We start from the raw sequence: 26784 nt of genomic DNA, 5'->3' as shown, positions 1-26784 counted from the left end.
TTTTAATGTGAAGCTACAGCAGTAGGAAATATTCAGTTTGCATTACCAGTAACTTAATACAGCATTTTTTCCTTGGGAATGTCGCCACAGACACCCAGTTCATAATACTGCAAATATATAAATATCGCAATACTTTCATCAGTGGGCCATAGCCTCAATCATCATTGTGTTATCTCATTCCAATATAGATAGAAACTGAAGACATTTATTTAAATGAAAAGCTTCGAGTCTGCAAGATTAAATGGGAGTTTTTCCTGTCCACTGTTTTCTCTATAATATTGTATATACTCTGTACAGTTCCTTAAAATAATTTATGTTAGGATTCGGTGCTATATAAATAATATTGAATTGAATTGAATGCATTGATTTGAAAGAGGGTTTTTTTTTTAAACCTGCTCCTGTTGCAGAAGGGGAAAGTATTTCTGATGAGATATGAGATATGAAAAAGGTTCCTTTACTGCATTCTCAGTTAACGCGAGAGCACAGATGTCTTGTACGTCGGAATATCGCGAGATTTGACCAGCTGTTTAGACTGTTTTTTCAGACTGATGCTAGTCGGTCAACACGTGGGGAGGAGAGGTTGACTTTCAACAGGGACACGTTTGAAAATCTCACATTATCAGTATCGCTCTCATCGTGGCGGCACTGAGGAACCTTAAATACTGTAAGTAAACTAAAAATTCTAGAGATGAAAGAGCGCATTTAGCAACTAAGGGGAAAGGACATGCTAGCCTGTAGCCATCTGTATTACGTTCACATAGTATGACTTAGTTCAAATCCACTCACAGGGGTGTAACGTGCACAGTGTAAAACACCCATTTACTGACATTTCCACGCGTCTCTGCGAGCCTTCTGCAGTTTAATGTGTCACCAAATGAATGCAGTAATCCCATGTCATTGAACAACTAGCCTACACATTTTTCTCTAACTTAATAGTCAGCCTACTCCAGCAAGCCTCTGCCCTTGTTGTGTAATTTAAATTACCATAATTCCTTCTTCCCTGTGATCTGTGTGCACTTACTAACAAAACGGCCATGTGTCTTTAATATTAACAAATGCATATAGGTTATCAGCAGTAAGAATGCAGCTGGCTATTATTTTCTCCAGGCCGGCTAGCAAGCTAACGTGGAGGTCTGAGGCCCAGGCAGGACAGAAGCACTCTTTGGCTTAAAATGTCCTTTAACCCTGCGTCAGTCTGGCACTTGCCCTCAGTGGTGCATTGGGTTGCATTTAAAGCTGTGTTATGCAATGCCTTTATGTTGTGGCCTAACGCGTTCGTCAATTGGTTAAATGAAAAAGTCGTCTTAAACACGAGGCTTTGATCAAGTAACCGAACAACGGTCATGGTCACTGTGCCAGAAATAATGCAGTGGAGGGGATTTGCGCTTCTACTGCCGTGACATTTTAATTCGTGTTTATGTTCATAGACGTTTTAACATTATAACCAATATGCTGGGATAGCCTGCTAACTTAATACTTTGTATCCTGCACTGCGGCCTCCCAACCAGCCATGCTGAAATCCCAATAGTGTAACGTTAGAGTTAGGTCACAGCCACCTCTTGTACCGGATTTCATTCCCGACAATATTACGCCAAGCTCCCTACATATATCTGTCGTTTAACACTTACCATCCTACTGGCAAAACGCAGTGAATTTTAGTACTTTACAAAACTTCGTCTGTGGATCTTAATTGTTTTCCGATAAAGTCGGCATTCAAGTTAGGCACCTAGCGGCACATATTAAGTTTCAGTAACTATAACTTGTTTTCATTGCCTGTTAACTTTCCAGCCACCAGTCCTGTTTACTGTCTTTCAACTTGGGGTGTACTGTGTTAGATAAGGCACACAATCTTGCAGCACAGTTGGTGTATTGAGAAATGCAAAGGTAAAGAGACTCGTGTGGGTTAGAGGGGAACCATCTGAAGTCTTATTTTTAGAGACATAACGTAGCCTTCCCTACCTCACTGCGAGGAAACATTAAACTGACAGAATTCTAAATGTAGTTTCACGTGGTGGTCTTCATGTTTGCCTACCAGCTAATTCCACTAGCCGGTCTATGTTGGGATGGAATGGTCGTACACGACGGTTTTTTTTTTTGTTTTTTTGGAGATAGTATTAAGCTAATCACGGCACGATACAGCTTCAACGGGACTATTCAATGCAAAGCAGAAATATTCCCATTGTGTGTATTATCAGCACGTAGCTTGCTGAAACGGACATAGCCATAGCTAAACCATCAATGAAAGTTGGCATTGCGATACAGTAGACAACCCGGAGAGTCAAGGTGCAATTTCTCAACGTGTCATTGGATTATACACGGCAATAATGAGATTTTCGTTGGGCTTTGGTCCCCTGTCAGCTAAATTGAAAGATTAGCCTGTTAGCTAACATTAACACCAATTAAGCTGAAAATTGACTGTAGCAGTGTAGCAACTGTACGTTTTTGTCCTATCTTTTGGACAGACTTCGTGCATCATTAGACAGCGGACTGGTTCGTTATCGGCAGACACGGACTCAAGATTTGAAGAAATTTTACGAGAATTATGCTGGAACGAGGGCCACCCTCCAATTCGGTTTACAGGCAATTCCCACGTTGATGTTAATGGTTAGAAAATGTCACCCTTAAGATTTTTGGTTTCTGATTAACACCACCAACCTCTAACAGCAAACAGTGTGAACGAAGAATAACAAAGTCGTGTAACACAAGTCTTGTTGTGCGATTGGGGACGTAAATGTGCTAACTGGTAGGGGGATATTAAATCGCCAGTTGTATAGAAAAGCGTTTTGAATGTGAAGGACTGGTAGAAATTGATTAAGTAACAGTATGTCATGTTAGTATTGAGGGATAGGGTGCTGGTAGTATGGACAGCAGACTAAGGCAGTATCCATTGTGCAAGCTGCTTAGGTTGCCTGTACTCAGCATGTTGTAAGGTTTCTAACATGTAAATACAGCCTGACAACTCCGCCAAGGTCACAGTCTGAATCTTGACTTTAAGATCAAGAAAAGCACCAAGAAATACCAGTCTGTCCTGTAAGGAGTTCTCCAGATTTGTTTGACTGTTTGTAAACTTCTATTTTAACCTTGTCCAAGGTGAATGTAGTGTGGGCCACCATTTCATAGGCACATACACTGATCAGTCACAACATTAAAACCAGTTACTGGTGACACTGTGACACAGTGTCATATAACTGTGCCATGCATGTTGTAATCACCTATGATCAGAGGCTGATTCAAATTGCTTTTCATACATTAGGAATAGGACGATTAAAGGTATTGCTTACCTTAATATGTTGGAGATTTTTAGTTCATCCAGTCTTAAGCGGCTGTTGGTTGCAGCTCTTCATCTCACCAGTTCATTGAGGATGCTTCCTCTTAGGCAATTGCTGTAATATTTATCCTTTGCAAAACTGAACTGCAGACTTATTATTAGCCAAGTATTACAGTGAAAACAGTGTGTATACTACTTACCCTTGATCACATAGATATGAATATATTCTTGGAGCTCAGGGACAGTCCATTTTACATTTTCTGCCTGATAGAAACATTTCTTAGCTACAGCCCCGTTAACTGGTTGGTTGGGTTTTGTTTTTAAGTGCCCTTAAGTCCCATGTAATTTATATCTTCCATAGAGCCTGTCAATTTTATAGAATTACTATGCTTTTCACTTTGAATTTGGTTTGGAAATCTGCTGAGTAATTAATAATTTTGAGGACAATTTTAATTTGATTCAAATTATTGACTTAATTCTTTGATTTGTGATTTATGAACTATTTTGATCAGGTTGTGCTGTTAAAAAATATCCCAGGTCAATTGTTTAATGATGCTTTCTTCAATGAAAAGCATGAATTTTAAAGGTATTGTTAATGGTAATCAAGAACTAATCAAATATGAACCTCTATTAGGAGATAAAGCAGTTAAATGATTGATATAATATTAAACTGCATGTCGGTATATAGTAATTGTTGCTTGCCCATCATATCTACATTGCTAATTCTTTTCTTTGGGATCAGCATGTAGCCATCCAGTAACAGGCGGTGAGTTTTCAAATTTCTCCCCGTTGATGCGTTCAGGGATGCTCCCACATCTAATAGAAACCTTTTGTAATACAACAAATTACCAAATCCACATAGTCACTGTGTCCATGCTTGTTTGATTTTTTTCAAACAAACAATGGATCTAATTGGCACAATGCGTTTGGTTAGCTGAGTCACTGTACTTGGATGTCTGAGCAGCCTTAAATGTACCTCTTGGAAGAACTTCGACGAATACAGTAGCTTTGACCAAAGATAAAAGTGACTAAATGATGACTGGGAATGATTACCTGTCTCAGGCTGGAATACACAACACCACATTCACAAATTTGAAATACTGAGTTTTTTTTCTAGGGTTGTTTCAGCCAATGACAATATATATAAATGTCTTTCAGTACATGTATGTGTCTAGTATCCACCAGTTGAGGTGACCTGTTGTGAGGCTGACAGTTGGTACAGACAGCTGGAAAACCATGTTTTATTGATACTTGTTGTCATGCATTACTTAACACATTTTCCAGGTGCCAACAATCATTGAAGGAAATTAGCACAAATGATTGCAGCTTCAGTATAGAAAATATTAAATATCAGTTTTTGGCACAACATTTTTGCATACCATTAATGTTGTTTTTTTCTTGTATCTCACAAATTCTTGAAACCTTCCATATAAGGTTCAGACTGTGACACTGTAACCTTGGGTAAAAACATGCTTTTTATAAAGTTGAAAAGGGGAACTCTACATAGCTTGACATGCATTGTGTACAGATGTGTTTTTCATAAACCACTTGATTAGTTTTCGCACATTGATTATTCTTGTACATGATATAAAATAAGTCACAAGGACTCAATTTAAGTGGTGTCAGATACAGTGTTGTATTAAACAGCCAAACCCAGACTATTTGCTGGGTTATATATTATTTTTGGAAAAATTGTCAGGGTAAAGTTTTTGAGAAATACACAGAATGTTTGTTTGTAGTTTTAACCATTTGAACTTATCTTGGAATTTTATGTACTTTTAAATAACATTCGAAACATTAACGCATCACCCTGATGTGTGGATGGTGTAGTCTTTTCCACCTCATTGGGAATGAGTCTTTGCTGGCTATTTATTATTCAAGATAAGGGCAATGACCTCAGTACATTCATTTGTTTGCACCCTTTAGCCTAAGTGTTGACATTCAAAGAAGAGATTCCCTACTGGTAGTTGAATTCATGGGGTACTGTGGAGTTTTCAGAAATGTATATCAGAAAGATAAACCATTTATGTAATAGGATACCAGGGAGTTTTACAAATGGTGTCACTCTATATGAATATAGCCTAGTGTGAGTTTTATGTTATAAACACAGATTAACTGTCATCTTTTATTTTCTTGTTCTGGCACAACAAATTCCTATAAAGCAGTTCTTTCTGTTGTTACTTAATGTTGAAAGCACTGTATTTCCCAGAACTCTGTTGCTAGCCAGCAGAGAGCCAGCAGTTGATTACATAGAGCAGGTGGCAGTGCCAGCAGCCATAGAGGTCAAAAGTCCAGGTACACTAGTTCTCTCTCGCGCCCTCTCTCTCCCTCTCTCTCTCTGCAAATCTAAATAAGTCTTGTGAGTGCCATAACCACACTTTTAGATTTTAAAATTTTCATGACCTCAGTAAATACAGTTGGTAAGTTGTCATGCGAATACACAAATGGAATGTGTTTGTGTTATATTTTCACGAGGATTTCAGCATTTAGATTTGATTGATAATATTGAACTGATTTTTAGTCTTTCTTGGGCTGACATGGGCTCTTCCCCAATATATGCCTGGTGAAAAACTAAATTAAAGGATAAAATTAAGTTTAATCCTTAAAACAATGTAAAATCAACAGGCAGATCCAGGCCAATTTTCCCATATTTGCTGCTATCAACTGCATTCAATGTGAGATGTCCCTCAACTAATACAAATCTGTCTTTCCTTGTAACTTTCAGGTGTAGCTGCTAGTGTCCTGAGGAAATGCCGCTGAGGTTTCGATCTGTCGTACCCTACACACTGCCCGGAGTACTCGCACTAATCGGCTGGTGGTGGTACATCTCACGAAAGAAAGAGCGGATCATCAGTCATGACAGCCCAGAGGCAACTTCAACTGCTGTGGGCCTTAAAACATCTCCATCAGAGGGTAGCAATGGTCTGGTAGAAAAAGGCACTGTATCCCCCACAAATGACACAGAATGCCCCACCCACAGACCTCCAAAGGTCACTAACCAGAGAACAGAACATGAAAATATTTCCCTCATCCAGGCCCAGGACAGTGAAGTAGCACCTTCACCGGAACAGAGTTCTGAAGAAGCTGCCCCTCACCTTAGTAGAATAAGAGGAGAGGAAGTCCATAAACCCTCAGTCTTGACTCTACCATCACCTAGCAAAGAAGACAGCCTACAGGTGTCATTGAAAGACCATAAAGACCCAGAGAAAATCTCATCACTTACTTTGGTAAAAGAGCTGGAGAAAGACCAGATCAAAGATCTAGCCTCTGCTCCCAAAGCCTCAGTAGAAGAGATCATCTTGCCCTGCCAGTCTGACAAACTCACCAGGTCCTCCCCCACAACAGCCTACCTTTCCGATGCAGAGAGGCCTGAGCCGGAGGGAGAAGTTGCAAAGCATTACAGTACTATTAATACACAAGATGAGATGATTGTTTATGCAGTCACCCCAGCCAAAGTGCAGTGTGTGATCCCATCAGAGGCTGACTCTCTAGAGACACCCTGTTCAGCGCAGGATTTCCACCAAAACATTCTAACAAGCACACCTACCACCCCGGACACGACCTCAACAGTCTTGACCACGGTCCAAGACTCCATCACCACATCAGTGACCCCAAAGGATATCCAGATACATAGTAGCAGTGGAGAGGAGCAGGATCTGGAGCTTCTGGCAGCTGGACTCATATGTAAGGTCATCTCGGCGGCCACCCAGGAGGTCCTTGGTGTCACCAGGTGCCAGATCACAGACAACAGCCAGCCCAGCTGCAGCAGCAGCACTCCACTTGCTAGCAGCAGACTATGCTCCCAACAGGAGCCAATCACAACGGCACAGCAGCACCGTCATCTACTGACAAGCTCCTCTCAGATCAGCTGTGAGTCTAGAGAGGCAACAGAGAAAGAACAGCAAGGAATGCCTAATGGGTGCTCCTCAGTTCCTGTGTGGGAGCCTGTTGAGGTCAGTCACAGGGTTCATCAGACAAACAATGCACAGAGAGGCCAATGGCCAACACCATCGCAAGAAGCAGCGCAAAGTATCCCTCTGCTAAACATGAAACTGAAAGGTGATGAAGTAGCTGTGCTCGCCGAGGACTCAGCCTGCAGCACATGCCACTCTGAGGATGGCGTCAGCAGCGAGGACCTCCAGAACAGCATTTTTGACAACCAAATGGATGTGATCCAAATTACAGACTTGTCAGCAAGAGAAGCCACAAAGCCTCAGTCACTGGTTGAGACTGCTACAGAGGCAACGGTTTTGGCCGTTACTGAAGAAAACTCATTGGATGCTGTATGTGAGATAAAGAGGCTCAATGGAATGGGCCTGAGGAATGGAGCTCATGGGCCATGTGAGTTGGAGACGGACCAGTCTGGAGGTGAGACATCAATCTGTTTATTCTAGGAATTGGTGTGAGAAGTGTTGCTTAATATAGCCAGACTGATACTTGATTGTCGAGGCCAGTATTGATATTTGAGAGTTTCAAAATCTAATAATGATGTATCGGCTAAGAGTTATTTTTTTAACAATGAACACACTAACAATCTTGATACTGATACCTTCGGTTCGTTTTTGTTGAGCTGCCCCATAAATGCAGATGATGTAAATAATCATTTGAGAAGGCCCCAAAGTCAAATCAGTGCATTTTTTTTTTTTTTTGGCTACAGTGCAATGAAGGCTAAGAGCATAACAGGATATAATTTTTTACAAACCAAGTTTTGTCATAAAATTATCTAATTGTAAAACTGTGATAGAAACAGAAAGGTAAGGGAAATTGGGTGGCAACATGACACTGAACAGCACAGAATACAGGTTTCTGTTGGCTATTCCGATGATCTCAGCTCCAGTGCTAAATGTTACCAAAACCAGCTAACCTAATTTTGAGCTATGAACAGAATGCACACTTTTTATTCCTTGGACTGTGTGAAAACCTGATGTTTTCACATTACAGATGACAAACAAAAGCATTAAAATGTATGTCTTACAGGTAAATCATGAGACTCACGTAGGCTGATCTAGGAGTTGTGTGGTGCAGCTGCTCTGTGGGTGATCTGGACTGTAACTGGGCAGAGGAGTGATTAATAAATGTCTCTTTATTATATGTAAGTTGTATTGAAGAAAAAAACATCAGTAATAATGTTTAGTATTTATAAAAATGAAATTATCTATAGATCAGACAAAGCTTGACCCATAAGCATATGTCATATTAATATACCGAATTAAGCTGACCTGCTGTTCACTGCCTTTGTATATCAACTAATAATCAATAACAAATACTGCAACAACCATAAACTCTCAAATCAGTTCGATTTCAAACAGGTAAAGACAGGGAAAAGAAATTAGTAACCTTTACTATAATTGCTCAATTCCAACCATTTTCTGTTTATGTTATTGTAATGTTTTCTGGGATTTTCTGCAACAACACCTGCCCAAACTTGTGAAAGGCCTTAGCTAATCACAGGGAATGCAACTGACCAACTATATTTCAACAACACCTAATCTGTGTATTGGAGATTTCCTCAAAGCAGTTGCCCAGGTAGTAGGTTGGTAACTTTACAGATAGGAAAAGACAAAGAAAGCATAGAATATTACTATCACAACCCTTTTTTTTTCCTTCAATCAAAACAAAATAAAACTTCGTTATTCCTATTTCCACACTTCACTTCAATGAATTTTGGCTGTAATAGGTTGCATTAGGCTTGAATAATTAAAAAACATAGACATAACCTTGCAAGCCTAAAACAACAAATCCACATGAATAATTAGCATACCATAACTATACACATTTCGGGGATTTTTAACTGAAATTTAAGTGAACACTCTTACACAAACCTAAAATGCATTCTAATTAAAATAATTTGTCAGACAAATGCACTTAACAATCAATAAATAGTACATTTCAAGCAAAAAATTGGCTAACATTCCAGTAGCATCGCTGCAGTTATTTATAGTGACAAAGCATCCCAATTTACTTTCCTTAAACCGTTTTTATCGCCATGTGTTGTTTTTTGTGCTTCTACTTCAATGTGTCCCGTACTTTAAGCAGCTGCACCTCACCTGATACTTCCAAAATTTTGTTATGCTGCAGTATGATCGAGCCCTGACTCTGCTCAGGGTTCGATTGATAGAAAACATAGAAAACTCTGAATCGATAGAAAACTGTTTTTAAATGGATTTTTCACACACCAGAAATGACACTCATTAACATGTCTTTCAACCATGTCTCTTACTACTACATGTCTGTTTTGCTTAGCAACCTTAGTCTCATTTTTTTCTGAAGGCATTTCCTCCCACTTCACCTGTCTTGTAGCATAGCCCTTCATCTCCAGCCAAATTTTGCCAGCTCGCCACACCAGTGCAATTACTTTGACCAGCCTAGACAAACTGCAGATCTTATTTATGTCCACAGGGCTTTTTACTACTGAGCCAGCAGATGTTCTCTTCAATGAGACATCCCCCAGCCTCAGTCCTGGCTCAGTTTCAGGGATAGCTGGAAAGAGAATGGAGTGAGTTTGGTCAGCACTATGTCTTGCCTTGGGAGTCCTTCGTAATGGGAAGTACCTGCAGGGTGGCCCCAGCTTCTTCTTTACCTGAGGCCTTGCTACTGCTGCTGAGAATGCCTTTCTTGGGAGCTTGCTGATGCTATCTCTGGCATCAGCCATAACGTCTGTATAAGATTTTATTGGCCACTCCTCCATGGGTCATCCTAGTCACTTTAGTCAGTCCTTCTTCTTTCAAGTCTTTAGGAGTCACTCCCCTTGTGACAATATCAGCAATGTTGTGATCCCCTGGGAACCACCACCAGTCTTCACCAGGCCCAACCTTTTGGATCTCTCCAACCCTGTTCACAAAGTTCTGGTACCCATAGCAATCTTGCTGAATAGCCCCAAGCACTGTTTGACTGTCCACTAAGTGGAACCACCATTCAATCTCCATTTGACCATACTTCTCAACGTACTTTCTGAGCCTGGCTGCAAAGATTGCTTCACAGATTTCATCCTTGACTGCGTTACCTCTCAGTTCCAGTGGCATTAGCTTGGCCTTTAATTCAACTAATCCAACATCTATACCTTGGTCTGTTCTGTGCCTATGTTACATCACAGCTCCATAGGACTTGTCACTCCCATCTGAGAACATAATTTCCTATGGGTTTCCCCTCCAGCCAGCTGGTATGATGCTCCTGTGGAATTAAATCTGGCCAAACTCAGAATACTCGTCATACAGCTTGATGGCCTCCTCCGTCAGGCTTTCAGAGCGGTTTGTCCCTCATGTCTCGGGTCAGATTTCCACTCGGCGTTTCCTGAAATGCCCTTCAGACCAGAGTCGTCCCCCCCGGCAGACATGACCAGGTAAATTGGGTAATAGAGCCCAGCTACTTGGCTTAGCAGTTACTTAGTGGTGGTTTGAGGAGGTCCAAGCCTGTTGGCGTCTTTCCCTTCCCCTTTGAAAAGTTGATTGAGGTCATCATGTGAAAAATGTCTTCCTCTGTCAGATACCCGATGGCTAGGGCCTTCTTATCCTCATCCCTAATGTGTTTTGGGAATATCAATGCTATGCTTTTTATAAATGTTGACTTTCCTACCCCAAGGTTTCTCTGGTACAATGTCCTGCCTCCCACTTTGCCCTGACCCGGACATGATCTGAGGGAAAACCCACTGGGTAGATCTGGGGCTTCAGGGTTCTCAACAATCTCCTTGTACTTGACTGTGGCTGTTATCATAGAATGAGCAAATTGTGTCTTGAACCAATGTGCCGTCAAGTTTACTTTTTCAAATAGGTCAGGGTGTGTGCCCCACCTACAGTTTTTTTCCTAGCAGGCTCTCCTATAAAACAAGATCTGCCACAACTTCCAACCTTTGTGGGGCAAGTCTTCCTTCTTGATGGCTGAGGAGAAGCTTAATCTTCCTACACCTTTCACCTTACTCCAGGGAAAGCTCACCCAAGAATTTCTCCTGCTCTGTTGTTAGCTGACTTTTGTGTGTACTACCTCTCTGCAGTATTTTGTCACTGCCCCTCTTAAATTATTATTTTTATTATTATTTTTTGAACAGAGAAAGAAATGATGATCTGAAGAGCCTCCCTTTTTGCCAGTATTCTATTTATGCTGTTAAAACAGAACACATGCTGCACATTTTTCAAAATAAGTCTTCTATGGAAATTAAGTTTTTTTGTTTTTGTTTGTTTTTGTTTGTTTGTTTTGTTTTTCTTCCTCTCTCTTTCTCTCTCTCTCTCGCTCTCTCTCTCTCGCTCTCTCTCTCTCTGAACCACTGGAAGGATTATAATATGACACACATGCTAGAGTTCCATTAACAATATCTTAACATTAAGAGGAAGAATGATGAAGTAAAACTCATTTGAATTAGTCAGTCAATGAGACCAGTATTTCTTCAGTGACAAAGCAGTGATGCAAATTTAAACTAAACTGACTTGTCACACTTTTAAAGTCCATTCAACTTTCTATGAGGCTACTAAATCATTTTGTCAAACCATCATTGGTAGCAATAGACATTAGTGTTTTATACTTATACCAACATACACTGTTTCTGACCACCAGCAAATGTGAATAGAGCCTTCCTTCAATATTTAAAATTTGGTAGTAATTTAATGTTCATGTTATTCTGTCAAGCAATTGTTAGTAGATGGAAAGCTTTTGATGTGTAGCAATGACAATAATTGTAACGTTTGCATTAACACAAATTTAACCTCATTTTCAAGTGGAGCATATATGAAAACTCAGTTTTCTATCAGTAGTTTTAAATACTTGTTGAAGGACATGAGTGAGCACTTAGACTGGAGAAAAGCAGTGATTTCCTACCAAAATAACACCAGGTGTCCTATGATGTAAAATACGTTTTGTAAATGTTGTTCTTTCCAATATCATGCTGATGCCTCTCAAATTAAATGTTGATTTATGTTAAATGGTACACTAGACATCCAGTAAAGGGTGGGCTGTGTCAAAATATTGCTCAGGATGAGCACAGGACCCTGTAACGTTTTGCTGCTGTGAATGTGAATAAATTGCTGATAAAGGTAATGATTTTTTTATTTTTATTTGTCTGTCTGTGTCTGTTTGTCCAGGCTCTGATGTTAATAGTATGGACTCAGTCGACAGCGGCTGCACTATGGGTGCTGGGGAAACCCAGAGCAACCACGCTGCGTCCTTGAGTGCCGAGCTCATCATCTGGGAGATTGAGGTGCCAAAGGTGAGTCAGGACAACTGACACAAGAAGTAAAACCATACCCCATCAATGTGATATGATAATCAGCTCCCTGTACACTGTACACCCCCTCACCAGAGAAGTCGTTTCAGTCTGAAAAGGTACCAGTTCGCTACCTCTTTACCAGTGTCAGTAGCATGTGATTATGTCCTGTGTTCAAAATATAACATGAAATGCTTTTACACCCTAACAGAATGTTGATGTTTGTAATGAACAAGGTTATATAATTACCAAAACTGTGCACTTCACACACTAGTACACATCTCTCTTTTGGAGATGTGGTGAGGTATATCACATTCAATCCGCCGCTGAAAATAGTCCCCAACAAATGAACTAATTCCTCACATCGTTGGTCTGGGCCTGCACATAGGATTTGTGACAAAAGAAATCTTAATGCCAGCCTCATCCTTTTTAATAATAAAGTTGGCTAAAATCTTTCTCTGAAACTTTTTGGAAGTGAAAAGTTATCCATGCATATGCTGTTGCTTGATTAAAAATGTTTGGTTTTTGCCAAAATCAAGGGGTATATAGAGCCAGTGCTGTTTGAGTGTTGACAAATAGGGTCACACTAACGCACATCCTAAAGTGCCAAGTTTCTGAAACTAACCTTTAAAGTAGTCATGGTAATTGAAAAAAGTAAAAGTTTCTGTTTAGGTCACCGTGTTTTTATTGGTAAAACAGGGACAAACTACTACTTGTTGGCTATCTTTAAACATATGGAATTTATTTATAATATTCATGTAATATATCAGTGTACTGTATATAGTATCATTTTACCCAAATAGCTGCAAGGACAGATTTAGAATTTCACTGAAAAGATGAGGATAGTGATATTTTTAATATTTCGAATATGTCAGTATTTTTTCAGAAGACAAAACTTACTACATGCTTATATTTTATAGGGCGTTATTTATGTCCATCTTTATTTTTTTTCTACTAAGAAAAGTTTGATTTGTGGCCAATCCCTTAGGGTTTGGTTCGCATTCTTGTAAAATGTGAAACATGACTGTTTTGTATAAATGAACTGTCCATTTGACATGTTGTCTTCTCTGCCTGTCTTCTTCTACCAGCACCTTGTAGGACGGTTAATCGGGAAGCAGGGGAGATTTGTGAGTTTCGTCAAGCAGAATTCTGGCGCAAAGATCTACATTTCCACCCTGCCTTATACACAAGAGTTCCAGATCTGTCATATAGAGGGTGAGTTGGGCAGACCAAGTCCCCACTTCCTCTAATGTCTTCTGAAGGGGTTGGTGGAGGGACCTGATTCACGTAGGAATCAAGATCCTTACTGAAAGAGAAAAATCTAAGCAAATCAAAGAAACTTGTTTTTGCCTGCACCTAAACCTTTTGTTTTTGACCTTTCTCCAGGTACGCAGCAGCAGGTTGACAAAGCCCTGTCATTGATTGGGAAGAAGTTTAAAGATCTGGACTTGACAAACCTATATGCCCCTCCTCCTCCCCCACTTACACTGCCATCACTTCCCATGACCTCCTGGGTAAGGATAGGCTCTGGCTGCTCTGTGCCACCATTTGTCTTGAGAATTGTTTTTTTTTTTTTTTTTTTTTTTTTTGGGGGGCACAGTATATTGCCAGACTAGCATGGCTGATAATACCTTGACAATGCCGTCATTTTCATGCTTTCCACTATATGTCAATCCGAAGGTGAGGGACAGGCTTCATGACTTAAAGCAATTACTGCCACATTTTTGCCTCATGGTTTATATTATTTTTCAGTTTGGTGCTAGTTGGAGTTTATTTATGACATAGTTGTTTCTGTAGTGTCTGAAGGTTCAGGATTTCAGGAGGAGGCAGGTTTCAATAGTTTTGTCCTTCAATAGAGTGAATTGGTCAACTACTCAAATGTAATGAGAACCAACTAATGACTAGTGGGAAGTGTTTGCGAAAGCTTCTCCACAGTCAACAAAACCAAAACAAAACAAAAGTCAACAAAATACCTGCAAAATGAAATATTTGCGGGAGGGTACTCACAACAAAGGGGGGGCAGCAGGTCCCTTGCTTCCCTCATTTTAAAGTAAGAACTTGTGGCATTTTTGATAACTTGAAAAGCACAAGTAAGCTTTCTCATCTTTTGAAGAATGATAAATTAAAATTATTGTTCTTTCCACTGTTGTTTTTACTTTATCTTCTGCAGTTGTAGCGCACTCACTGTGTGAGGAGCAGTTGCCATTTTTCCTCGCAGCAAAAGGGAAAAATTAACAAGGACTGAATTAATGAACGTCACAGAGCAGTGAACAAAATATGTTGTTAAAGCCCCTTCAGCAAAATAGAATCTCAGTGTTTTAGGTATGATACTGAGTGAAATAAAATTAGTATTATTTTTCATTCACCGCCAAACAAACTACATAAAAATACAGATTAGTTTTTCGGATTCGATGAGCGGATTCAGAACTGTGTTCAGAATCTATAAAATGCTATCAAACTCTATCCATAGTGACAGTAGTATGGCAAAACACTACAACAGCTACAGGGTACTGGTGAGAAGACTAAACATACAAACCATAAAGTCCAGTTAAAAGGCTCATCAAACACAAACACACTGCACAGTGGTTTATTCTCATTTTAGGCAGGACTGTACAACCCTGGAAAGTGAATCCAGCAGTAGTAATTTTCTTCTACATTTCTGTTTGCGCAGCAAAGATTAAAACTACCATAATACAAGCTACTTAAGATGTTCTATCTGGTATGTTTGTTTCATTGGCCAATGCTTAAAATAACAGGAGAATACTGCATTACAGTGTGAGAAAAGTTGAGCAAATTTCTAACCTTTACACATTGGTGTTTTGATTTTGTTATTTGTTGCTTGTCACCTACAGCTGCAACCCTGGAGCACAAAATAATTATTTTCTTTTTTGGATTAAGTGAGGTTTTAGCCATATAGAATGCACACTAGATCATGGAAGCCATTTACTGGAACAGTAACAGTACTTGTTGTCATTTGTCTTCTCAGCTTCTGCTCCCCAGTGGAGTGACAGTTGAAGTAATAGTGGTGAACATCGTGTCAGCCGGTCACATCTTTGTCCAGCAGCACACCCATCCCACCTACCACGCTCTGCGAAGCCTGGACCAGCAGATGTTCCTCTGCTATTCCCAGCCGGGCACCCCTGCCCTGCCTTCACCTGCTGAAGGTAACCTTGGTCACACAGTGGGATTAAATTCAGTGCACACTGATAAATGTCTCAGTAGTTTTAGGCATTCTATGCCTAATAAACGTTTGACTCCATAGGCAGCTAGAACTGCATCTTCAACAATAATAAAAATCCCCTTCTTGCATTAATAGGCATATGAAGCTTTGGTTGGGGAGGGTAATTTAAAAAATACACCTATGGGATTTTTAGGGCCTAGTGTTTTAGGGCAGTCAATGAATATTCTAAATTCAATTATACAGTCAATTGTTACAGACAAAAAAAGACATTTGATTGTGAAAAGTAATATTCAGTTGTGGGGAAAAAAAACCCAGCCACTACCGTGGTTGTCTAGCATCGTTCTCTCTTGGGCCTGGGCCACTGCATTGAATGTACTGTGTGATTGACAGGAGTCACAAGTCACTTTCATTGACTGAAAATGAAATGTCAGTGGAGTTGAAACAACTGAATAATTCAGCAACAACCGTGTTAAACATGGCAGAGTTCACAACCCAGCTTTGCCGCAGAGAGTGATTTGCACTCAGAGCAATCTAAAAAGCCCCGTTTTGAAATACTTCAGCTTTTCGTCAAAGGACTGCAAAATTGTGCAGTCCCAGAGATAAAGTTGTATGCAAGCTATGTAAGCTACAGTTTGCCTACCACTGTCAACCAGATGGTGACATGTTATTGAAGATCTTGAGGATCTGACATCAGGTAAACTTAATGTAGAATGTGTAGTGGACAGTAGTGCTAAGTGAACAGGAAATATATGAAATATTTCCAGATGCATAGTTGATGGTCCATTTCTTGGGAACTTTACAGACTCTATTAAAAGATTTACACACACAAAACAGTCAGGACAACTTCTCTCAGATATATGGTAATTTATTTACAATACAATGTCTACACATATAATGTACAGAGAGAAAAAATAAATGTGGTGAATAGTCAGATAGAGATAATGAAATTGGTTTCTTATGTCAAGAGACTTTAAGACTGATAATCAGTCAAAGAGGTATCAATGGCTGAACCAAATGAGAATATGAGAATATTCAAAGAAAGGAATAGATTCAAATAATGAGATGATATCATAAAGCTACACTTATGATAACTTTTCCTATATTACAGTTTAGGGATGCTACTACCTGAAAAGCTGAGTTAGATTATTTCTGGTAAAAAGATTTTGGAGTGCCCCGTGACTTAACGCATGGACAGTAGCTGATGGCAAGAAGACTGTGTGGTCCGTAGGGGTCCATCATGCAGATTAGCTGGTGGCATGAAACTCGGCTCCAAGTTGGAGCTGTAGTCGGCCTCAGAGAGCAGAATGTTCAGCACTCAGCAGATGAAATCTTTGGCCAGATGTCACTGGTGAAGGCAGCTTTTAATGCGAGTGTTTGGCAAACACTGCAGGTCCTTGAGGTAGCGTTGGCAATCCCACACCAGTCAGACGGTGATGTTTAGGTCTGTTGCCAAGGCAACCGTTGAACGCGGAGAGATGAACTGAAGTCGGGCTCACTCAGGCGGGAGTTAAAGCAAGTCTTTGTTTGACTCTTCCATCTTCAGTTCTTCAATTCAGGAGAAAAGGCAGCCATGTAGGCTGACATGTAGAGGAGTGCTCAAGGCCAAATGTATCAAGAATTAACACATGAGGACCAAAGCAGAAGAGCAAAACCATAAAAATCCCTGGAGAAAGGATGTCTGCAAAGTCACACCTCTATTAACACGATATATTCAATTTGGACTTATTGTGCATGTCGTACCAGTATAAATTTGAGTAGTTCTCCCAAAACTTTAATGATTTATGCTGTTAAATGACACCAAATGTGACCAGTCTAGCACAATGGAAATAAGTTATTTAACTTTATTGCTACTGTTATAAATGTTAGACTATTAAAACACCAAACCTTAGTAATCTTAACATGCCCAAAACATTCCAATACATAAAATTCTGTTGTTTATATCATTTATATTTGTGTAGATTTTCAAGGGGAAACAGTCTGATTCACTTGGCTTACAACTGAAGCCTGGAACCAAGGAATGCTTTGAAGCACATCTCTTAATGGAAAAGTGTATGGGGAGAGTGGTCAAGGTGAAGAAGTTAGACTTCTGATTAAAGGGGGAGGATTTTTCATTTTATTTTTTTGCTGGACTGCAACAGCGGGACCAGCCCTATAAACACAAAGGTGACCAACAGCCAGCAAGCTTTGTCGACCATTTGTCAGCCGGCCAAGTCTTGGAGTTTCTCCAGTGGCCGTTCCAATTTCAAAATGAGCCAACTTGGCACCTTTGTCACTACATTTACCAACTTTTCACACCCATTTAGCGACTGTTTTTCACAAAAGCACCTAGTGTCACATGTAATTACTTTTTGGATAAACCTTTGTTTCTTTCCATAGAAGAGAGTCGACAGTATTGCCCCTTGTTTGTGAGGTCGGGCTTACCTGCTGCAAACACCCGTCTCTATGCATCTCAGTCATTTGACCGCATGGCAACTGACACAGACGTGAATGAGCTTCAAACTTTTTTTTTTAGTGATCATTTTACAAGTAAATATAGCTGAAATCCCTGCACAGCTGTTGTCTTTAACTTATGTGTATGTTGATATTGTCAGGCAATGTTGCAGTTTTTAAAATCAAGATTTTAGCAGTGCAGAGCAGCAGCTATGAATTGGCTTAGAAGTCACTGTTGGTTAACATGTGGTCTTAATCGGCCACATTTCAGTCACTATTTCATACTTGTTCCGTTGTCTGACAACAGAAACTGAAAAGCATGTAAATGACAACAGCTTTATTTGGCTGTATTAAAATACTGTATATGTGAGCACAGACAGTGGGAGAGAAGCAAACACATAAAGGGCGATTCAGCTATATACTAGGTTTTGACCTAGTCTTGTTTTCCAAAGAAAAGGCTGTTTTTTTTTACTTCCCGGCTCCCATAGCAGCTCAACTTCCCTCTCTCACCTATTGCTGTCTCTGTCGCTGTCTCTCGTGTGTACAATAGATGAGGAGAAACTACTTGTTGAGGTCAGGAAATATAAAGAGCTATATGATTTACAATTGCCTTATTACTAAGACAATGGCAAAAAATATATTGCCTAACCCAATGATCAATGCACTAAAGTCATTTCATTTATAAATTGAGCTGACCCTCCACTACTGGATCCATATTGGATATTTACATTTTTCATTACCTGTGTTACCATTTCACAGTGGTGGAAAGTAACTAAGTACATTTACTCAAGTACTGTACTTGTGTACAAATTTAGGCTACTTGTATTGTACTTTAGTATTTGTTTTCTGCTATATTTTACCTGTACTACATCTCAGAGAAAAATATTGTACTTTTTACTCCAAAACATTTATCTGAAAGCTTTAGTTACTAATTACTTTGCAGATTTAAATGAACAATACAAAATATAATCAATGAATAAATTATATTAAATTATATTAATTATATTAAGGTTTTATTGGTCCCCGGGTGGGGGGGGGGGTTCACAAGCTACCCAGCAGTATGTAAAGTTATATATTGAATAAATATAAATAAACTAAAATTAACTCCACATTTACCAGCTGCAACATTAAAGCGATGAACACATGCATGAATCAATAATTATAATCGAATCCGAAATGGGCCATTCTGCATAATGAGTACTCTTTTGGTACTTTAAGAATATTTTGATTCTAATACTTCTGTACCTTTTTTAAGTAATATTTTCAATGTAGAACTTTTATTTTTAAAAGTTCTACAGTATGTTATTGCTACTTTGACTTAAGTAAAAAGATCTGAGTAGCCTTGCACCACTGCCATATCACATCGCATCAATGGATAGATACCAAATAGTTGAGTATTATGGTAATACAACCATGCTGGGGTAATTAACATTATTTAGCCCATACAATGGCCAGTAGGCTACCATGGTAACAATACCATTCAGTAGTTACTAACATGATACTACCAAGATAAGGTCCTAGTAGTAGTTGACAGTTTCCATTCTTCCTTATATAGAACACAGGTAGCTAGGCAACTACTGTGCTTTTGTGCAATAGCCGGATTTTGAAAGTCATAAAATATAGGTCTATTAAAGTTTAAGTTGAGGCTACATGGAGGCAGAAAAAAATGGTATGTGATAGCCTACCAACTATGTTGGTTGATCTGCAGCATTCAAAACATAATTTCACTGCTCAGATGATCCTTTTTTGAAGTTATTTATCAAAAATAGACAACTCACCCATGGCATTTCTTATCCTGCTCAATGTGTGTTCTTGGTCCTCTTGCTTCCTATGGGTGCTAGGGGTTCCACTGGACATGCATCATATGACATGCGTCACTACAGCGGCAGTGTGTTTTCAACATAAAGACAAAAAGTATAAGTGATTAAAGACTCTGTGGTTGTGAGGGGTTGAGCTGTCAGGCACGGGGAATCATAGGTGGATTTTCCAAGAGAGGATTTTATTTACCCAAAAATTAAGAAAACAATTTATAAAATATACAACAAGAGTTCTGGGCCCCGTAAAAGAGGTCAGCTAAACAGAACTAAACTCAGGCTATAACAGCGTACTATAATTTGAATCGAACTCAATAGACCAAACTGACCTAACAAACTGAACAATAAGGGGAATAGAATGATCTGACCATTATAGATACAAAAGGGGTAACACACAAACACCAATAAAAAGAACTACAAATACAGCAACGCATGACAACTTGTCTTCAGTTTAAATGATGCTGTGAACATTTGGTTCACTCTGATTGGCCACTTCCTGCAGTTAACAGCTGTGCTTTAGGGGGTGCCTCTTTTGCTCAGGCTTGACTGATGTTCCTCCAGCAGTGGCAACCAGCAGTGGTACCTCCAGATGAAATAGAAATTACAGCAATTAAAGGCAAACTTAAATAAGGACAAACTAACTGTAACTGTAGTGAAGTTAACGAAATGTACACACAACAAATAGAACTCAAGTTCTGTGAAAAATTCCAAAAAAAATCTGTGATTATAATGTGTCAAACAAAAGCTATTTGCAGTTATTAAGGGGTTTAAGGTCAAAGTAAACTAAATGAAAACAAAATGAACTATAAAATAGAGTAAAAGATGGTTACAAACATTTAACTCAATTGTGTGGCAGCAGGTGTGGGTATATCACAGGGGTATTTTTCTCTTCTTGTATTACACCTTCAAGGCATTTTAGGCTTGCAAATACTTTATTAGACAAAGCAGATACTGCTTTGTTAAACACAAAAATTGCTGTTTAAAATTTGTACTTTTTATAATTTTGAAGTTTTATACTTGTATTAAAGTCAGCAGTATTCCATGCTATGGCTATAGGGCAAGTCTCAGTTTGGTTGTTGTACTAGTACTTGCAGCTTTAATTGTCTCTGTCTGTCTTCCAGTTGGCGTGATCTGTGCAGCTCCAGCAGTGGAAGGAGCCTGGTGGAGAGCTCAGGTCATCACCTTCTATAAAGAAACAAATGAAGTGGAGATTAGATATGTTGATTATGGAGGCTATGACAGAGTAAAGATTGACTCACTACGGCAAATAAGGTGAGTGTCAGACGTCTCACTGTATTAAAACTGTATTCGAAAAGAACAATACCCTTTTAAAATACACAAGGATTTCTAAACAAACATAATTTAAATACTTCTCTAAATATATTTTCCTCCCAATCCTGGTCAACATCAGCTTTGTAGCAGTCGGTATGCGAAAAGTACACCAAACTCTCGAAGTCAACTTTATTATCAATTCTGCCATGCATAAAGTTTTCGCTAAGACCCCAGTGTAGGCATAAACAAATATTAAACAAAACAGAGTTTATAAAAAAAAAAAACAAACAAAGAATTTAAATATTTGGCACAGATAAAGAACAACTTCAACAATACTAAATATAGTGATGAAAAGATGTGCAAGTAATATGTTATCCACAGGATGAGTAATTAGCAGCAGTTTTAAAGTAGTAGTCTGTACAAAGTGGCTGGTGCTGAGTGTATACGTGTTTATGTTTGTATAAAAAGTTCTTATGGCTGACACTATTGGACGTGTACGGGGTGGAATGGGCGAGTGACAGTCGAGATGTTTTGGAGGCAGGGGGGGAGAGAGTTCAGCATCCTGACTGCATGATGGATAAAGCTGTTACCCAGTCTACTGGAGCAGGCGCAGAGGCTTCAGTATCTTCTCCCAGATTGCAGCAGACTGAAGAGGCTGTGTGAGGGATGGGTGGGGTCACTCGCAAATCCTGGTTGTTTTTGCAAGCTATGCGGGTGTTCAGGAGGAAGGGGACAGTGGTCACAGTGATCTTACCTGCCATCTAGTGGCAGGTAGAATGTAGAATGGGCTATTGTTCTGCCAACTAGGGGGAGTTTCTTGGACTGGAATTAAATTAGTCCTTGACTAAATAGCTAACAGCTTAGTGTGTGTGTGTGTGTGTGTGTGTGTGTGTGTGTGTGTGTGTGTGTGTGTGTGTGTGTGTGTGTGTGTGTGTGTGTGTATACACACATACGTGTGTGTGTGTGTGTGTATACACACATACATATAATCAGAAATACATTTCAAATTTTTATTTTGCATTAATTAGTTGTTTTTCTGTTTTAAATTAAATCACTTTATGACAAATGCTGTAATATTACTCACTTGAAATATTGACGATTTCAGACGCATTTCTTAATGCTACACTATGTAACTTTTTTCCAACATTTTTTAGTTGAAATATGCTTCAAACATGTCTTAAAGTAAAGATTCTGCTATGAGTCTGTCCCTGCCAGGGTACTAACGCTTGCAGGCAGCTGTCTGTAGATATCAGGCTGAAGTCTTGTCAACAAACAGTGCAGATGAATTAGTGAGCAGACTTTCAGTTTCTGTCCTGTCTGTGCTCAAAGGGATCATTAAAGTGGATGTCTGTACTTAGCTGAAGCATCTGCTACTGACAGTCCATGTGAAGCTTTATGGGATAACATTTATTTTAAACGACATAATGGTGGTGCAGGTTTTTTATGCACATGTTGCCCTAAAAAATGTGTCATGTTTAAGTCGTTTGACAGTCTCCAGAGAAAATAAATGTTTGTTTTTTTTAACTGGGAAACGTGTTTCCAATTTAGCTGATAATGTGCTTTTTAAACAATTTAAATTCAACGCAAAAACAGTGTTGCTCACTTGTTGAATGTAGGAGAAATTTGAGTTCCCAGGATCAATTCTGAGAAGCGCTTTAAACAACATTCGTAGTTCTCAGATGTACGTAACTGAATCATCAAGTATCGAATCGAATCAAAAGGAATTGATTAGGGACTTTGTGAATTGGAATCGAATCCGAAGATCGAAGACGGTATCCAGCCCTAGTGACAACCTGTTAAAGGTAGATCCAATAAAAGTCACAGCAGTAGTTACTGCTCTGGTGGTTCAACGTAAATGCTGAATAAAGTGTCAGTTTTGAGGAGATTTTAAATGTGTAAAAGCACTAAAATGTGTTGTCACTTTGTCATTATGGATTATCATATGTAAAATATAAAATTTAAATTTCTTAAGTACAATGTGAGAATAAGTGTATTCTGTATGAGTTATCCTCCTTTTTATTTTCCAGGTCGGATTTTGTAACACTACCATTTCAAGGTGCAGAAGTATTGCTTGACAACATTGCCCCACTTCCAGGTACGACATTGTTTGTGTTCAAAAGTCATTTTAAAAACAACCGGTGAGCATTCATCACCAGTTTGCCAGTGGAAGTGCTAATTTGTCAGTCTGTTGACCACTTTGAGTGTGTGGAGTGTATCTAGCTAATTCAATGTAAGTTCTTTCAATGGTGGCGTCATTTAAAATGGTCTAGTTTTTGTTTGTCTTTTCTTCAGAGTTTGTCTTAAAACCAAGTCCAAATTTAGCTGTCTGAAAACTACATATATTGAATGGTTGAAGCTATTGTTCATTTTGTTGTTCTGACATATATTTAAAATCTCCTTCATCAGGTGAGGATCGCTTTTCACCAGAGGCAACATCAGCATTGGAGGAGATGACCAGAGGAGTGGCATTGCTTGCACAGGTAAGACCACCTTCCTCACTGAACCGCTAGAATGTCCACTCTAATCTCTAACTGGCCATTTGTCTTCCTGTATCTGTAAAGGTGTCAAACTACGATAACAACACAGGCCTCCCATTGGTCCACCTGTGGAACATGGTCGGAGATGAGGTATGATGCTCTGATCCGCTTGTTTGCAAATCACTTTCATAAGACAGTGCTCGACACAGTATGTGACATACTTGTAGTTTTATGGTTATGTATGCTACGTATGTACCTGTACTGGTAGTTGTAAGGTTGAGGGTGTCAGTAGACATGCGGTACAACTTTAAAATGACTACTACTCTACTACGTTTCTAGTATCTTGCAAATCTTAGTACCTTATGTTTAACTAACATTACTGACTTGCCTAAAAAGCTGGAATCAGTACATACATTTTAGTGTAAATAAGAAATTAATGGGATCATGTTACACCGTGAATATTTGTTAGGAGGATGCACTATTTGAAGCAACATTATGCAACTATTTTACCATAAAATAACAGCTTCAGAATAATTTTATTACATTTTTAAGTACAATGATTTTTAATAGGAAGAATGGGGCCTCTTTTATTCCCACTCTGCACCCTGAGCGCATTTCTTGCTCTATGCAACTTGAGTTGAGCGGGTACAACCTCCCACGAGACATGCATGACGATTTCAGACACTACCTCACGCACCACCAACTATGTGTCTTCAGCTAGCTATAAGAAAAAGCTAGCTCAGTATTTTCAGTACAGACTAGCTCCTAGCCTCTACATTGTAGCATAAAACTGCTGTGGGTTCATATGTTTTCGGTCAGTTAGATTTGCCCAATGCTGACTTGACATGAGGGGACAGCATGTTTTCTGGTTTGTACTGAGTTGATGATTTTGTGTTTATTGCCTGAGCGATTGATGGGTTTTGTTTTCTGTTATGACGGCTTACCTTCTAGGGGTACGCTGGTCCCAGTACCCTTAACCAATCGGACCCAGCGCAAAACAAACTTTAATTCAGCATCCAGCGTCCTGTAATTACCACTTGGGGCTGCAGAGGTTGCTGTTGCTGCTGCTCAGCAAAAATTATATAGTCTTTCCTCAGCATAGCCAAGTAAACAGAGAAATGAACCAAAGTTTGCATACTGTAAATTTTCAACTTTTATCTACATCAGCTACACCTTTTATTTAAAATAGACTTATATTGGTAAAGGGCAACATTCCTAATTTTCTGTTTCTAAAAGTGGATTTCATCTTATTGTATTCAGACATCTGTGGTCTGATCTGCTCGTTTCAATTTACTGCTGATGCCATTTGCTGTGAATACAAACATGTCCTCCCCGTTTCCTTGTTGTTTTTGATAATTTCAGGATAATGCCCATTTCCACAGCAATCCCCATCAGTATAGCAACAGAGTCATGTCACACTCATCAAGTCTCTCTTTAAATAGGAATAATGATGAGCTTCCTTATACCATTTATTTCTACTTTGTGTTGTTTTGTTCGTTTGTTTGTTTTTTTTTGTGTGTGTTAAGCTGTTGTCGGTGAAACTCAATACTTCCTGCACAGATGTGTCCCATTAAAACTTGCGATGCCTCAAAAGTCATAATCTCTACCTTTCATGGTAGGTCTTTAATGTGAATGAAATGTTGAATTTCATTTACGCTGGCAGCAACAATCAAAAGAACAGCAAAGTAGAGGCAACTGAAAATAATTAGTGAATGTAAAAGAGAAACTCAAAGCAGTAGATTGGTGAGTAAGACATGAATCTGTTGTGATAGAATTGGTGCCGTGGAAAGTGGCGTGCGTGTAAAATCTGAATGTTTCTCTTCTTCCAGGTGATTTCAGTGAATCGCACTCTGGCGGAGAGAGGCCTGGGAGCCTGGGTGGATGGATTCGACCTCTGACCTCTACACCTCCACCCACCCACTTATTCTCTTGTGGTCAGCAGTCTGGGATCCAGGCCAACCTGTGGTCCCGGCCCCACCAGCCCCACCACTGGATCTAAGATGATTGTTTTTCCTTTTTTTTTTTTTTTTGTTGATCTTGTTTTTTTGTTGTTGTTGTCCTCGTTCCCTCCTCACTCCTTTTGAAAAGAAATTAAAAATTGTTTGCAGGCATAACCTACATGAACACAGCACTGCTTCAAAATAAGACAACCTTCCCCTCTAAACTTGTACGCAAAAAGAACTTAAAGGAGGACAGGAAGAGGTACTTGTAAAAAATTTTTAAAGAAAATCTATATTGTAACTAAATAAAGGTGCAACCAATATTTTTTTTTTCCTCCCCCATCCTACCTTTTTTGCTCTGGGCCTTTGCACTTTGACTGTGATCATCATGCTGTGTGGAAGGACGGGCGCCTCCATCAGACTATGTAGACACTTGTTTTAAACCGTTTGGAGGTTCATTAACACGTCGGCTGTAGTCATCTGTAGGTCAATACTTTTCAAAGTTGATTTAGCAGATTTCGGGGGGGCTTCTCGTCTGGATACAATGTAGGGGGCAGAAAGGCTATAAAGACTGATGGGTGATATCACCGCAGAGCGCAGAGAAGGTCACAGGGTGGTCCCTGGTGGAGTACAGAGCACCCACCTGGTCTGCCCAGCTCCGTGGCCTCAAGAGACATGGACTTCTCTGGGGTCTCCATCCAGAGCTGCTGCTGTACCTCCAACTAGGACAGAGGAGTGAGCTGGTTGCCTTTGCTCTACTTTTCTCCACCGACTTGCACTGCATAACAGAAGGACCAGGAATTTCAACCTAACAGATAAAATGCAGTTGAATAGCTAATTCATATTGGAACTCTTGAACTTGGAAAGTTTGGCGAGATTTCTCAAATTAAGTATTTCCAAGATGCATTTTTCTGACAGCCTGTCTGCAAGGCAACATAAGGCTGATACACATCATTATGTTCTGTTTTTAAAGACTGACACAACTATAAGGATCCATTATAATTTTATTATAGCACCTCCAGTTCCCAAAATTCCCAAGTCCCGAAAGATGATATACAATCACTGAGCACTTTATTAGGAACACATGTACACCTGCTTATTCATGAATTATACAATCGGCCAATCATGTGGCAGCAGTGCAATGCCTAAAATCGTGCAGATACAGGTCAGGAGCTTCAGTTAATGTTAATTAAACATCAGAATGAGGGGGAA

The 26784-nt window shown here is 39.4% G+C and overlaps 1 protein-coding gene across 1 annotated transcript; it reads left to right on the top strand.

Moving 5' to 3' along the window:
• The first annotated feature begins 487 nt into the window (after positions 1–487).
• akap1b (A kinase (PRKA) anchor protein 1b) lies at positions 488–25895 on the top strand. Its single transcript, XM_040130791.1, has 11 exons — positions 488–664; positions 5994–7636; positions 12337–12461; positions 13547–13673; positions 13845–13972; positions 15445–15622; positions 21005–21155; positions 23183–23250; positions 23562–23635; positions 23717–23782; positions 25462–25895. Exons 2-11 carry the CDS (start codon positions 6019–6021, stop codon positions 25528–25530), a joined length of 2604 nt encoding a protein of 867 aa, XP_039986725.1. The 5' UTR covers positions 488–664; positions 5994–6018; the 3' UTR covers positions 25531–25895.
• The last annotated feature ends 889 nt before the right edge of the window (positions 25896–26784 follow it).

The sequence above is a fragment of the Xiphias gladius genome, chromosome 7, assembly GCF_016859285.1.
Source record: "Xiphias gladius isolate SHS-SW01 ecotype Sanya breed wild chromosome 7, ASM1685928v1, whole genome shotgun sequence".
Lineage (NCBI taxonomy): Eukaryota > Metazoa > Chordata > Actinopteri > Istiophoriformes > Xiphiidae > Xiphias > Xiphias gladius.
Note: the sequence above shows the minus strand (reverse complement) of the source record. Positions and strands in the feature narration are given on the sequence as shown.

Coding starts and splice junctions, on each gene's coding strand:
- akap1b (XM_040130791.1), top strand. CDS start 6,019: ATGCCGCTGAGGTTTCGATCTGTCGTACCCTACACACTGCCCGGAGTA. Junction 21,156..23,182: donor GACTCACTACGGCAAATAAG/GTGAGTGTCAGA, acceptor TTTATTTTCCAG/GTCGGATTTTGTAACACTAC. Junction 23,636..23,716: donor GAGTGGCATTGCTTGCACAG/GTAAGACCACCT, acceptor GTATCTGTAAAG/GTGTCAAACTACGATAACAA.